The sequence below is a fragment of the Lepisma saccharinum genome, chromosome 1 (assembly GCF_977018435.1).
Source record: "Lepisma saccharinum chromosome 1, izLepSacc3.1, whole genome shotgun sequence".
In the NCBI taxonomy this organism is placed as follows: domain Eukaryota; kingdom Metazoa; phylum Arthropoda; class Insecta; order Zygentoma; family Lepismatidae; genus Lepisma; species Lepisma saccharinum.
The window spans coordinates 71032572-71048449 of record NC_139229.1 but is presented as its reverse complement, the minus strand read 5'-3'; the positions used below and the strand labels follow the sequence as shown (position 1 = coordinate 71048449).

Sequence of the window (15878 nt, the reverse complement as noted above, 5' to 3'; positions counted from 1 at the left end):
GCACACTATGAGGTAGAAAGGGACTAAAGATAAAGACCCTTCAGCACCTCCTTGCAATGGTTGAAACATTAAAAACTGCCTTTTACGAACTTTACAAGCTTTGTGTTATTGAAATGTACATAGATACCCATCAACGGGTGTTTGCTGCAAATCAGGTGGTATTTTCGTAATCGAATTTGTAACGAGAGGTTGAGTGTTCTATGTATTCTCTCTTTGAGAAAGAGCTTGCAAAATCTTTGGATTTAAACAAGGTTGTAGCTGCTCATGAAAATATACGTATCTTATCGTATTTCTTGATGTGGTTCATTTTCTCATTTTAGCAAAATACTCAAACTCTTTACATATAAATCGTGTTAAGTTTATACATATTTATATGTTTATCCATAGCTTTTATGACGTATTTTGTACTGTTTATATGAATGGCAATTAGTATATCTGTGATATTATTCCACTCAAAAATCGCTTTGGAAGAGACAACAATAGAATTATTGCATTTTACTTGGCATGAAAGATCCGTGCCTAAAAGTACTTTTCTGTGTGATGGAACAAAATGCAGTGATTTATCTTTGGATCTAACTGTAAAATATGTCACTGGTGAAAATATATCGTAGAAACGTTTTACGTAAATATCTTTTAGCTGGTATAAGTTAGCCCCCCAGAATTTGATTCCGAAATCTTTAGCTCCCTCACTTATTTCAGGCAGGCGCCGTCACTGGTAATTACCATCTTCAAACTTCATTTTAAAAGTCCTTCAAATAAAAAAAGGGTACTCTTACGACTTGAGTTCTTCACTGGTTTCAATTGAAATTTTAGTTTTCTTCAAAACTTCGGGATAGCATGTTGCCCCATCAGCTCCACCCTGCGTACGCCAATGTCGTGTACCGATCATGACGACGATGACGATGAAGATGAATAATGAGCTGATTTAATATAACTCTACCGAAGACTTCAAAGTAAGGCCTCTGGCTTTTAAACCAGCAAATAAATGTTCATTAATACATTAAATATATAAGATTGTCATTTCTTTTTATTGAAAGAAGGTGAAAAGTAGGGGGCGCTAAAAATCGACCTCACCCGGCCGCAAATTTTATCTCGAGCCTCCCCTGCTTGCGTCAATGAGACACACAGGTGTTCTGTGAACCCCCAAACAAATTTCTTGGTTACATTTTGTATAACTCTCAACAGGTGGCAGCATCTATCAAAGTTTAGTGATTCAGAACCTACTAAATCGAAATTTGCATATTTTTCAAAGGCACGTCTAAGTGTTTATGCGATGTTATGTCAGATAAAAGTACAGAAAAATTCAATAGTTGTTTGAGTACATTTTGAACATAAATAACAAGTGAATCGTAAAGAAGAGCTAACTTTTTTTTTTAATGTGGGTCATTTGTGAATCGTAGAATATATAAAGTGTAGGTGTATTCTTCTATTTATCACTGTCATATCTAAAGCTTTGCCATCCCAGTTGGTAATCTAATATTACCATTTAGGTTGTACGTAAACAGATGAAAAAAATATTAACGACGTATATTTAGAGGGTTGGATACGAGAATGGTACATAAAGTCTCCAGATAATATAGGTGACGTGGTATTCTTCGTTTCAGACGTATGTTTAGTTGCAACAAGAAAGAGTGTATAAAATTATATGGTTTGCATTCGGTCAGCGTACGAGGATGATACTCTTCGTCACGCCCCTGGACCTCACCGCACAAAGCACATGTGCAGGAGTTCGGAGTAGCGAGTGCAATTGAAAAGTTGATTCACTTTCATATTCACTTCTGAGAAGAGCTAACTTTTTTTTTTTAATGTGGGTCATTTGTCATTTGTAGGGAACTCTCTTACACGTGTCAAGAGTAGATGGATTCCAAGAAAAGACAGAGGTAATCATCACTTTTAATTTTTCTTGTAAGTTCCAGTTTTCTTTGGATGTAACAATGCCTTGTTTTGCAACAACCATTTTCATGGGTAGCTGTTATCCAAGATTCATTCAACAAGGAATTAAGTAATGAACTGCAAATATAATACGTTTTCGGTAACCTTTAATGGAGTTTAAAGTTAGTTTAATCTATGATCAGCGGTGGTTCAGTCGATAGCGCGTCGCCACGCGGGAGACCCGGGTGCGCTTTCCGGAGTAAAATTTTTCAGGTGGTCCTTTTCCCCCCTCAAATATTCCTCCATAGAGCGGCTCTGGGGTACACCCAGCCTCTAGAAAATGAGTACCTGGGGGCAACGCTGGATTATAAAGCGAGCCTGATCGTGGTCCTAATTACATCACCTTCACAAATGGCAGAGATTGTGAATGTGCTGAGCCTTACCTTAGCATCCCCACCAGGGCATATATCAATGCTAGGGGTGCTGAGGCTGTGCGATGTTGAAAATAAAGAAAACGTGAAAACTGTATGAAATACCGATTAACTTTAAAGGTGTCTTTGAAAATAGCCCAAGGAAACTGAAAACTTTTCTTAACTTGCTTCATTTTTGCTCATTTTAACCACAACAAGCAATCACATGTACACAGGAAAGAAAATGCAGATTTTGTTTCAAATTAGGAACAATAGCATGTCTGTTGTATGCAAAAAAGGTGTCTTACTTCAACACCTAACATTCGACGCTCAATCTGACGAGTTGGTTGGTTGATTGATTGATTGAATTGTTGTTTTAAGTCCACTTTATGCACAGAAAGGCTAATCGGGACTGGACCTACAGTTTAAAGGGGGATCCGAATCACCTTGGCTTCCACCGAGAATCGAACCCGGGACTCCTTGATTACAAGGCGGTGACGACTCAATCTGACGACATGGTTTCAATAACATAAGATGACACTACATGAGTTGATAGTGTTTTCTATTGAAAATAGGCTTTAAAAAGGGAGCGCGGAGGAGGATTAAGGGGTGTGCAAGCTTCCCTTTGCACCCCCAATGACGTCGCCCCTGTGGTCAATAGTTTTTAAGAGCCGTGACATATGTTACAAAAACTCACGTCGTATTCCCCCTTCTTACCATTTCATCCCATTCTGCCCTCACTTGAATAATCAAAATTTATTATCGAAAAGGAAACTCACCTGTGATCATACCGACCTTAAACCCGAGGAACTGGGTTCTAGAACCGGTGAGTCCGACAACCTGGCTTCCCAAGCTAAAACCAACCAGGTGCATGGTCCCTGGTTCGTTCCCCAGCTTCATCATGTGCTGCAGCAGGATTGCCAACTGTCGGGCAACCACCTCTGTGTTAGCGGTGCATTGCCAACCGTCAGGATATGCAGCACCGTCTCGGTAGTCCACCGTTAAAACGTTGACGTCGCTCTGAAGGAAGGAAGCAAATTTTGAAAATTGTATACAGTAAAACATCAATTATTCGAACTTCTATATCATGCACATAACTTGGCACAAGAAAGACCAAATGCGTTTGCTTAGAAAAAGGAGGGTATTTACTTTGTAAGCTCAGAGTTTCTTTTGTATTATCTTTATTACGGTTGGCTATGAGAATGAATGACACAGGCATTTACATGATCTATCATGCTTTGGCGGAAATTGCATGTAAAATCAATGAATGTGTAATATTACATTAGTTTCTCTTTTAGTTCACTGGCCTTACTATATATACTTGCGCACTAAAATATAGAATGTGTGTGTGGTTGGGGGGGGGGAGGAAGAGACTGATTGATTGACTTTTGTTTTTAAGTCCATTTTATTCACAGAAAGGCTCATTGGGACTGGACCTAAAGTTTAAAGTGGGATCGGAACCACTATGAGCCTCCACCGGGTAGAGACAGGAAGATAAATAAAGGGAGTGCACTGACGCCCGTAAGAGACATATAATTTCATATCAGTCGTAGGGAAGGGATTTTAAGGTGCAGCACCTTTCCAAAAATATAGCTGCTTTCATACGATCATTTGAGATACGTATATTAGGACATGGAATCAAGTAAAATGAACACACTTTGTTGCACGTTTTGACACCTTTTCGTGAAATTAGCACATTTATCCAATTTTTAACCCTCTTTGATGCTTCAGCACCTTTTTCCTTCCATTTCTTTCATGTTTTCTTAAAAAATTGGACAGAGAAATAAATAATTTTCATTCTTCTTGAGCAGCTACATAAAATCCCATAGTCTCATTTTGTAGAGCAGAACAAGAGCTATAAAATGGTGTAATTATAATCACTGCAGCCCCAATAGTTACCAAGATAATACAGCAAAAACCCACGAGAGAAAACAAAAACTTCAACAAAACCTATTCGGCAGAACCACAGTTCTCTACGCGGTCCGCGCTCATTATATACACAGTTCTCTCTGCGGTCCGCGCGCATTATATACAGAAGGCGCAGAAAAAGAGAGCGTTGAATAAAGGCATTTTTTCAGCACCTTATTTTGCATCTTTTTGAAAACATTTTCAGAACCTTTCTTTTCCATTTCCGACCATAATTTTGCACCTTAAAATCCTCTCCCAATTATTATAAGGGCGCTACTGGAACATGAGAACTTTCAGCTTCGGTAGTTAGGTTTCAACAACGTTAACTGTAACATTTTTTAATACTACAAATTAATGTCTGATTAAGGGAGAGTTTGCTCGCTCCTAAACGTTTCATCAAAAACGTACTTATGTGCTAAGACACTGGAGTACGCAGAGGGGACCGATGGAGCTACAGCCCCCTCCAAAATGATGAGAAAATCACCATTTTCAAATAGAAGCAGTGAAAAACTTGAGGAAAATTCTGAGTGAAATGACCTCCGATAGCAATTTTTGAGAGAAGAAAGTTTTAAATACAAGAAATATAGTCTATTTTTGTGTATGCCCCCCATTAGAAGGCAGCTATGTACACTGGGATGCGTACGTATTACCAAGCAAATTGTCCATCATTATGTTCATTGTCCTTCTTTTACGGAATGAGGAATTTAAGAATGGGCCTGGTCAAAGCAAACTATTGTAGGTGGCAGCAGCCCTATTGTGTCCCCACGCTTTTGATCGGCAATTGTTCTCCCATTTAAGTACATGGGGAATTTAATGCCGAACGTGCTGCTATTACATTAAATTGCAAGTTTAATATAATCTTAACCTAGGAAATGATGTCTGAACATGATAGTTGAATAATCAGCGCTGTAAAAATAAGACTTTTGAAAAGACGATTGTCAATAACAGAAAAGATATCGGAACTCAAAAAAGCCTTAAAAATTGCACAGCACTTTTTTTACGTCACTTGCAATTTTCACAATTTAAGTGACATATTGTTGTGAATCCGGTAAGGAATAATGCATAATAATTCCACGCGACTGTACTTTTATTTTTATAGTTGTTTTTAATAACTGACTTTTTTCATGTGATATCATTTACTTTTCCACGTAGCGCCGCCACCGGAAAAGTTTGGCGATGAACAGCACAATTGAAACACAACCCCGAACAAACAGTTGACAACCTGTGCACACAACTTACGTAAAACTCCAGTCCTTAAAAACACGTAGGATGCAAGAAGAGAAGATAATATAAATACTCATGGACAATTTGCAGAGCAATACTTCTCCCGTTGTACGTACTATCCACCATTACGATTCTAGCGCATGCATTGGTGTATTACGTCAGGGTTAAAGATGCAGGGATTTTAAATACATTCAATTCCGGTCCAGGAGAGAAAAGTAGCAAGCGTAAATGGGTTCTGGACCGTAAAGAACCCTTTTATATTTAAAGTATTTCAATTCGGTCCAGGAAACTTTATTCCAGATCAATTTAAATTCGGTCCAGGAAACTTTTTCCGGATCATTTTAAATACGTCGGGGAACCTTTTTTTTATCAGTTTAAATAGGGTCCAAGTTTCTATTGAAATGAAACAATACGCAACTTGGACCGAATTTAAATTGTGCGAGGAAAGAGGTTCTGGTTCTGTTGCGGAACCCAATAGAAGATATGGGAATTTATGGGTTTCTGGACCTATAATAACCCTGGTGCTACAAGAGGAATCGTTTTTCAAATAAATCACCTGAATACACATGCATAATGGACAGGGTTTTGAAACCGCTAAATCATGCAAAAACCGATAGGCTACTGCTATAAAATCCATTACACGCCAAAAGTTCTGACTAGGCTAAGATTTCAACCGCAGAATCTCACCTGGAGAAGAAACCTGTCTCTGACCTTCCTGACCCAGGAGGAGTTGCCGTTGCCCCCAAACTCGTGGACGATGACCTTGGTGGGTCTCTTGGGGTCGAAGCGGGATGCTGCTAGACTGGCGGGCGCGTTGTACATGATCTCGTCTGCATCATCCGGGTTCTTCTTCGTATACAACCAGAACCTCGTTCCTATGGAGCTTGGGGAATCGGGGAGGTAGCCTGTGTGGGCAAATGTGCCCTCGGTGGAGAAGCAACCCAGGTCACCTGTAGGAGACATAATAAGTAGAGATGGGATTTCAAATGGAATTCCTTTTTTTCAACACGGATCATGGAATAAGCAAGAACAGGGTTGATAATTATTTTCCACCAACAATATTACATGGTTTTGATTTCCCTTTTCCCCCTTTTTCAGCCCACATTTCCCATTTTTCCCTTTTTTAAAAAAATTATTCCTTCTGGTCCGTTTCTTGACTAGTTTTTCAGCCTACATTCCATTCCCCCCTTTTTTTAAAAAAATAATTTAAATTTCACAAGCAATCCGCCCCGAAACACGATGACAAATATAATAACAGTAATGATGATAATAAAAATGATAATATAACAACAACACAAATTATTGGGTGGGATCGAGCCCCATGGTCCCATATAAGTTAGCGCCACTTTATATAACATCTGTAAAACTTTTATGGCAAGTAATATCAGGAGGTTTGTTATTTTTATGCATTTACCACATTTCATAGGCTAATTTTCACCCATTTAGGGCTCTTTTGAAAGTAATTTACTCAGTGGACACCTTTCTGCAAATGAAGGGCCGGGGCTTGAGCCCCCAATACCCCCTTTAATCCGAGCCTAGAACACAATGAAGTGAGACGTATCAGTTCTGTTTTGTAGTGACTCTTCATTTGGTTTCAAAATTCAAGCCCACTCCATACTAGGAATGGGCACAAAATCCAAAATTAGGATAATCTAAGTATCCAGATAAATCGGATGTAATGTTTGAAATCCGGCTAGAAAATTGTCCGATATCTGATAACATTTTAACCGGATTTCGCCATCCCTACTTCATTCTCAGACAGGCTAATCGGGGTTGGACCTACAGCCTAAAAGTAGGATCCGATTGATTGATTTGCTTTATTTTACTTCTCTTTTTGTGCCACTTTTGGCTAATTTGTGAAGATGGGGATGAGTGATGATATGATGAAATTGATGAATGGACACTCACAAACAACCATACCCAGGCCGGGATTCGAACCCGGGACCCCTGGCGTCTTAGCGCGATGTGCTAACCACTCCGCCACGGAGGTCGTCAAGAGGGATCGGATCCACTGTGCACACACACGCACACACACACATACACACACACAATGGTTGGTGGACTACAATGTGATCCTCCCATCTAGATCTGAGGGTTCCGCTGACCAACGACAGGTGCGGTCCTCCATTCATATTGGGGGTTAGGCGTAGAGCTGTCAACTCTGCACTGTAAAAGGACATGTCAAGAAACAGCAATATGAGGGCATGGATCTTCCCAAGGTAAAATAGTCCCCCGTTCGGATCTCCGGGTGGGGACTACGTTGGGAGGTCCCTGGACTAAGGATAAGATCTACATTAGGAATAAGGATATTCAATTAGTCACGTGGAATGTTCTGAGCCTTTACCGGCCTGGGGCATTTCAGTGTACAGTTAATGAGATAGTTAAGTATAAATTAGATGTAGTAGCTGTCCAGGAAGTTAGATGGCCAGGAGAAGGGAATTGTATAACTAAAAATTATACTTTTTTTTATGGTGGTACTGAAAATCATAATTTTGGAACAGGCTTTTCCATAAATAATAGAATTATCTCGGCTCTTAAAACAGTAGAATTTATTAATGATAGGATATCATATGCAGTTTTACAGGGTAGGTGGTGTAAAATTATTATAATAAACATATACATGCACCAAAGGAAGATAAAGATTATAATACTAAAGATGATTTTTATGCAAAATTAGAACAGGTCTTTGATAAATTTTCCCAGTATGATATGCAAATTTTGTTAGGTGACTGTAATGCACAGATTGGCAAAGAAGAGACATTTAAACCCACGACTGGTATAGAAAGTCTTCATGAATTAAGTAATGATAATGGTATAAGATTGATTACTTTTGCAACCTCAAAGAATTTAATTGTGAAAAGTACCACTTTTAAACATAAAGATATCCATAAATATACCTGGTCTTCTCCAGATGGTAAAACTAATAATCAGATAGATCATATTCTCATTTATAAGAGAAGGCATACTAGTATAATTGACGTTCGTACACATAGAAATGCTGACTGTGCCAGTGACCATTATTTCATAATTGCTAAATTAAGAGAAAGACCCGCAGTGATAAGTCATAAGCAACAAAATCTAAAAGTTATAAAATTTAATACAGGAAAATTTGCTGATGAAAGAATTAAGAAAGATTACCAAATTAAACTGTCAAATAGATTTGATGTTTTGCAGGATTTAAATGATGATGAAAATATAAATGAAACAGACGTAAATAAGAATTGGGAGCACATACGTAATGCAATAGAATCAGCAGCTAAAGCAAGTATAGGATACCATAAACCAAGAAAAAGTAAATCATGGTTTAATAATGAATGTCATAATCTAATAGAAATAAGAAATCAGGCTAGACTTAAGTGATTACATAACTCTGATGATAGAAATCTAAGCAATTATAATAGAATAAAGAGAGAAGTTAACTGCACGTTTAGAAGTAAATAATGAGATTACTTGAAAAGCAAAATTAACGAAATTGAAACAAACAGCAAAAACAAAAATATCAGAGATTTAAATAAAGGTGTAAATGAGTTTAGAAAGGGGTTGAAACCTAAAATAAACTTGATAAAAGATAAAGATGGTGATTTTCTAGCTGACCCAAGTGATATTCTAAATAGATGGAAGAACTACTTTTATGACCTTTTAAATGTTCATGTAGGAGATAAATCAGAAGTAAATGAAGTACACACAGCAGAACCTTTAGTTCCAGAACCTAACTTGACTGAAGTTAAAGATGCTATTAAAAGGCTGAAGAATAACAAAGCACCTGACATTGATTTAATACCAGCTGAGTTAATTAAATATGGTGGAAATTCGTTAATATGTCAAATTCATAAATTAATTTGTTTAATATGGCATAAAGAAGAAATCCCTCAACATTGGAAAGAATCCTTAATTGTTCCTGTGTTTAAGAAAGGTGATAAAATGAACTGCAATAATTACCGTCGAATTTCTCTAAGCTCCACAACATATAAAATATTATCTAACATTCTTTTAACAAGACTAACCCCATATGCTAATGAAATTATAGGTGATTATCAATGTGGATTTAAACGTAACAGATCAACTACAGATCAAATTCTTCACATCAGACAGGCACTTGGAAAAAAGTGGGAATATAATCAAAATGTCCATCAGCTATTCATTGATTTCAAAAAAGTATATGATTCGGTCAAAATAGATAAATTATATAATATATTAGTAGAGTTTGGAATACCTAAGAAGATTGTTAGTACAGTAGAGCGTCGATTATCCGAACGTCGGTCAACCGAACGACCGCTTAACCGAACTGTGTACTCGCTCGCACCTGTTACTCTCCCACCCTACCGTCCATCATCCCCCTCACTCCCAAACCAAGTTTCCCACAGTAGTCGCCGCACTGAGCCACCGCTGGCGGAACATTGCTTCTAATGGGGCCTTCATAAGGCGCTGCTGACCGGCCAAGCCGCCAGTCGCTGTGTTTCAACAATCAGCACACTTCTGTCGGTGTATGTATTGTTCATGCAAAATGCGTATGTAATATGTACATATTTTTGTTTAATAAACTGTACCACATACTATATATTCCTACTAAAGTTGCCTTTGTACGTTACTTTGTAATACTTAAAGAGATGCCTGTTTTTATGAATAAATTTACTGTACAGTACTTCTTTTTGGCAAATAAACATGTACAGTTCGATTATCCGAACAAACCAGTTTTCCGAACACCCATGTCCCCCAATTACTTCGGATAATCGACGCTCTACTGTATGATAAAAGTATGCACCAGTGAAACAGAAAGTAAAATTCGTGTGGGTATTAAAGTGTCTGACAAATTTACAATTCATGATGGGTTAAAACAAGGAGATGCATTATATCCATTGCTCTTTAATTTTGCCTTAGAATATGCTGTTAGGAAGGTAAAAGAAACTAACAAGGGACTAAAATTAAATGGTGTGACTCAGTTGTTAGCATATGCAGATGATGTAGACTTATTAGGGGATGATATAATACAATTAAAAAATATTTTTCAAAACTGCTCAAGAGTTAGGTTTGGAAGTTAACAAAGAGAAAACTAAATATATGCTTACAGGCTGAAACCAAGTGTTAGGTAATAATCAAACTCTAATTATTGATAACAATTCGTTTGAACCAGTTTCCAAATTCAAATACTTAGGAGTAATATTAACAAGTGAAAATGATATTAAAGAGGAAATAAAAAGTAGGCTAAATGCAGGAAATGCTTCTCTCTTCATAAACTTTTGTCTTCTCGTTTAATATCTAAGAAACTAAAAGTTAAAATATACAAAACCGTAATTTTGCCTGTAGTATTATATGGCTGCGAAACTTGGTCCCTTACATTGAAAGAGGAACATAAATTTAGAGTATTTGAAAATAAGATCCTTAGAAAAATCTTTGGACCTAAAAGGGATGAGGAGACAGGTGAGTGGAGAAGGTTACATAATTTAGAAGTACATAATTTGTATTCATGTCCAGATATTATTAGAATAATTAAATCAAGAAGACTTAGGTGGGCAGGCCATGTGGCACGAATGGGAGAGGAAAGAGGAGTTTAAAGGATTCTTGTTGGGAAACCTGATGGTAAGAGACCTGTAGGAAGGCCAAGACGAAGATGGAGGGACAATGTTCAGATGGACCTAAAGGAAATCGGTAGGGATGGAAAAGAGTATATAGATCTTGCTCAAGATAGGGACAGATGGAAGGCCTGTGTTGCTGCAGTGATGAACCTTCGGGTTTAAGAAGGCTAGAGAGTTAGTTAGTTTAATATATATATATATATATATATTTCAAACCCGGGTTTTCTTAATTACAAGGCGTCAGCTAACCAATACAGTATTGGAAAGGTCTTTTCATTCTGTGGGCGGAGGGTACTTGTTAATTCTTATATATGTGAATATTTTAAGTGCAGTATAGAACTTACCATAACAAACTTCGCTGGTTAGGAAAGATGGTAAGTCTGCTGGATCTGGATATGCATAGTTCTTGACGCGAACGAAAGCTTTCCGGAATTCATAACGAAGAAGACATACTAAACCTGGAAAAGAGAGGGTTGGAGTTTGAAATCACCCAATTTAGAGGATACCACCAAACACTGGGTAATAGAAAATACCATTCGTATGTAAAATTTGGAGTTTCTAAATAAATAAATAAAAGTTTAATTATTATTTCAGGGGTTCCCAAACACTTGCAACGCTCAGTTAATGTGGTTAGGTTGCTTGCTCAAGTTAAAAAATAAACACATATTTCAAACTCAGGAACATTCTACATATAAAAAGTAATAAATAAGCACATACATTGGAACAAGTGTCATTTCGGTGAAAATGTTAGAACATTTCGCAGCGCCCCAGTACGCCCAGGACGCCGTGGCGCATACTTTGGGAACCACTGTATTAAACTTACCTGAATTTTTACTTTTATACATACGGTAAAGTCACTGATACTACTTGCCTGAAAATTAGTGCTGGATTGTCTAAAAAACACGGATTTTATTAGCAATATTACATTAAGACGGATAACACACACTAGTTACAACAATATGAAATCAAGTACCAATGTGGGATGTGAGTGACCTTCTGTGAAGGCATCCCAAATGTCAACCTCACTTCCACGTAGTACAGCCCAGACCGACGACGCTCTGGCGGCTGGACCTACAGGCATTATAATCCTCTGTGACGTTGTGTGTTGTCATATGTGCTGAGTGTCCCTTTACAGCCTCAGTGTTTTACCTGGGTAAAGGGATTTCATTCCTCAGAGGCAAATTTTGACCTTAGTTACGGTAAGGGAATTGGCTTCGTATAATGTGACGGGTGCAAATAGCCTAAGTGCTGACACATCCATTTTCATTTCAACCATTCAATTAGGATCAATGTAGCACTACGGAGTCGATGCTTGTTCCAATGAATGATTATTTTTTTTAGGTCCTGCTTCGAATGAAGAAGAAATATGTATGCTTAAGCGGTAAGAAAATTTTGATCTTTTGGATCGGTTGACGCAGTGGAGGGGAAACATTTGATGGACCCCTCTCTCGTAATTTCTAGTGAACAAAGTGCTTGCGTGAAATCTGCTGGAAAACAATGTTATTCAACCCATTTAAATCTGCTCACAATTTGGTGGTTACGTTTACTTCTGTGAAATTACTATATGTCAATCATTACAAATCAAATTACTATCAATTAATTTACTTCTTTAAACACCGCCAGACATATCTTCAATAACGTAATATAGGCCTCCCCATTGGCGCAGTGGTAGCGTCGTCGCCTTGTAATCAAGGGGTTCCGGGTTCGATTCCCGGTGGAGGCACATAGTTGTTCGGATCCCACATTAAACTGTAGGTCCAGTCCCGATTAGCCTTATTGTGCATAAAGTAGACATAAAACAACAAATCGTTCATTCATTCAATAACGTAATATTTTCGAATAACGAGTTGGTTCCTTTCTTTACCAGTAGGTGGCATTCGGTTCGCAAGTCTCCCGTCTCTTTTACTGCGTCTTTAGCGACATCAAGCGGCCAGTAACGTAACTAATAGGACATACCGCAATAAGGATATCGTGCAGCAATTTATCGAAAGCGAATAAATGTGTCTGAATCAAGAGAGAAAATAGTGCGTATCTAGTTTTATTCTCCTTTAAGAAGAGAATGTAAAAAATAATAGTTGTGCCACTGGGACATAAGCGTAACTTGCTGGTGGAATGAGGGTTAATTGCTGACCCCCCAAATTTCAGGTTCATTAAAATTTAAGTGTTAATGGTATTTTTTTTTACTTAACCTTTAAATAATTTTTAGTTAACCCGAGGAGAAAAGTATTTTTTATAATTTCTTAAATGTAACAGTTATTTATCAAAATAATGCTGGACGTTATCTTTATAGGTTAGAAAACTTTCTGATTTTGCCCCCTTCTCCTCAAAGTTAAGCCGAAAGTTTAATTCTGCAATCCCCCCCAAGTTAAGATTCAAGTTACGTCCATGCACTGGGGGACCGGGGTGGTTCAAAGCCCACCAAGAAGAGGGCGCATATACGTAGAAAGAGAATTTGTTGGAGGGCGTTGCAGTAAGAAGGTTTTTAACATACAAAAAACAACTGCTTGCGGGGCCATTATCGTAATTAGGAGTTTATTTTCTGGAGATATATATCGATTTATCCTTATGTACGTACAGTGTGATGCACAAGTATTTCTTGGTAAATTGTCCGTGACTATTTTAATTAATTTTTCTCTTGCATCCTACGTATTGTAAAGAATATGTTTTTTTACTATGTTGTTGCACAGGCTTTCAGCAACATGTTTGGCATTTTGTTTAAATTCTTCAAGCTCTCATTGGGTAAAAACAAAGTGCATGAGCATGATGATGGATAATTTGCTTAATAATATTCATGATTCCCGCTATACAGTCAGGGTTGAAACAATCTCATTGAGTATCAATGTGATCATTGCAATTCAGAATTGTCTGTGGCTATACAAACTCGTTGTCCAATGAGATGTTTTGGGGCAGAATGCAAACTTTTTAGAGGGCAGGGGGATTTCTCCCAAAAACAACCTTGTTCTAAAAAAATTTAAAAATTCCGAGAGTTTTTGTTTTAAGAAAAAAACTTACGCAATTATCCTTGATTTTATATATAGTACTTTACTAAGGATAATGTCGAAAGCACACACAAAGAGTGAACTGTGTGCGTTTGTAAGTATTGCATGCTTTCTCCCCAACTCTCTCTCTTTCAAGAGACTATTTAGAAATCTACACCAATAGCAATATATGCACAATAGAAGTACAGTGGGATGCATGAGTATTACCGTGCAAATCGTCCAGCACCATGTTTGTGCACTTTATTTGACCCAATAAGAGCTTCAAGAATTAAAAGAAAACTCAAAACAAGCTGTTGACAACTTCTGCATCAGCATACATAAAAATCCATCGCTTAAAAATAATAGGATGTAAGAGGAGAAATGAATGAAAATAGTCATGGACAATTTGCATGGTAATACTCATGGATCCCACTGTACTACAAGAATGCAGGATAAATACAACTATGAAGTCTTATTGATTTATATTAATAGAAAGCAAAAATTAAACAGAAAATTATTCATAATAAAACCATTTCAACCCTCTTGTAATTTATTGAATTTTGTACCAGTTGGTAAAAGCGATTAGTTTGTTACTTTATAAATATCTGATAAAAGTAACCAATGCATTACTTTATATATTTAATAATATATATTTAAAAATATTTAGTAATTACTTTATGTATGTATTAACATAATAAATATGTATATGATTTATATATATATATATATACGAGTCTATACATATTTACGTATGTCTTTGGTTTGACGTGCTGACTCCACGTCACCTCATTACCGGTTGAGGATCTCCACACCTCTACACAGAGAAAAATGTTTGTTTGGATTAACCAAAAAAATGGTAGTGGTGAACAATTAGTTTGTTTAAATAGGCATCAACCAAACAATTGTTTACCAGTACCAAAATATTTGGTCAAGTTCTATTTGTTTTTCGTAAACAATTTTTTGGTTACCAAAACCAAATATTATTTTGGTAAATCTAACAAAATGTAGCCCATTTGTGTAGGAAAACCAAATAATTTAGTCAAAATTACCAAACGATTTGTTAAATAATTTATTCATAACTACTTATGTATTATGTTATAATCTGGCTAATTTTAGCTAGGGTGGATAGTTTTAAGAAACTAACTAATCTCACAATACACATTCAGCACAAAAAATTCAGGTCAACTATCCACTTCAAAAAAAATGTTTTTCTGACACACTTACCTTCTACTTTTATGTCTAGAATCAAAGAGGTTGCTCATGGGAGATTCACTTTTATTCACTGCAGTACATTTTTTCTTTAATTTGTAGCTTTGATGTTCACACATCTTTTGAAGAGTGTTAAAGCACAATTTTTCACTATGATTACAATCAAACGTACCATTATTTGTTGTCCAAAAAGTTGTTTTTTCTACACATTTTGACAGAACCTTGTAGCGGCCGGTGTAGGAAACTCAGTATAAAGTAAGTATATTCTGAGCTTTTTTTCAGAATATTAGGTTACACAATAACAAAGCCTCGCTTCGAGTAATTATCTATCTACATTAGTTCCAATTTTCGACAAAGGATTTTCATACTACACTCGACGAAACTGGACAATCGTTATTTCAAATTCGAATGTACGCTCCCGCACATATACGTAGTAAATTTAACCAAACGTTTTGTTTCTCTTTACTTACATATGTATCATTTTGTTTACGGGTACCATATTTCGTCTGACCAAATTTTTTGGTATTCTTAATCAAAATTATTTAGTAATTACAATCAACATTTGGTTATCGGAAACAAAAAGCATAACCAAACAGCTCAACCAAAACTTTTTGGTAATTCCAAACAAACCAGTTTTTTCTGTGTAGGTAGGATTGTGGGAGGAAGACTAGCAGTCGGGCTGTAGAGCCACGACTTATGTAAAT

General features: G+C 36.9%; 1 protein-coding gene across 1 annotated transcript in view; it reads right to left on the bottom strand.

Moving 5' to 3' along the window:
* LOC145979028 (pancreatic triacylglycerol lipase-like) overlaps window positions 1-15878 on the bottom strand; it is a 35609-nt gene that overhangs the window by 15831 nt on the left and 3900 nt on the right. Inside the window, exons 2-4 of the mRNA XM_083112125.1 lie at window positions 11332-11445; window positions 6102-6364; window positions 3062-3302 (exon numbers count right to left, since the gene is read on the bottom strand). Of these exons, the coding sequence (XP_082968251.1) occupies window positions 3062-3302; window positions 6102-6364; window positions 11332-11445 (618 nt within the window). The remainder of the gene's footprint in view (window positions 1-3061; window positions 3303-6101; window positions 6365-11331; window positions 11446-15878) is intronic.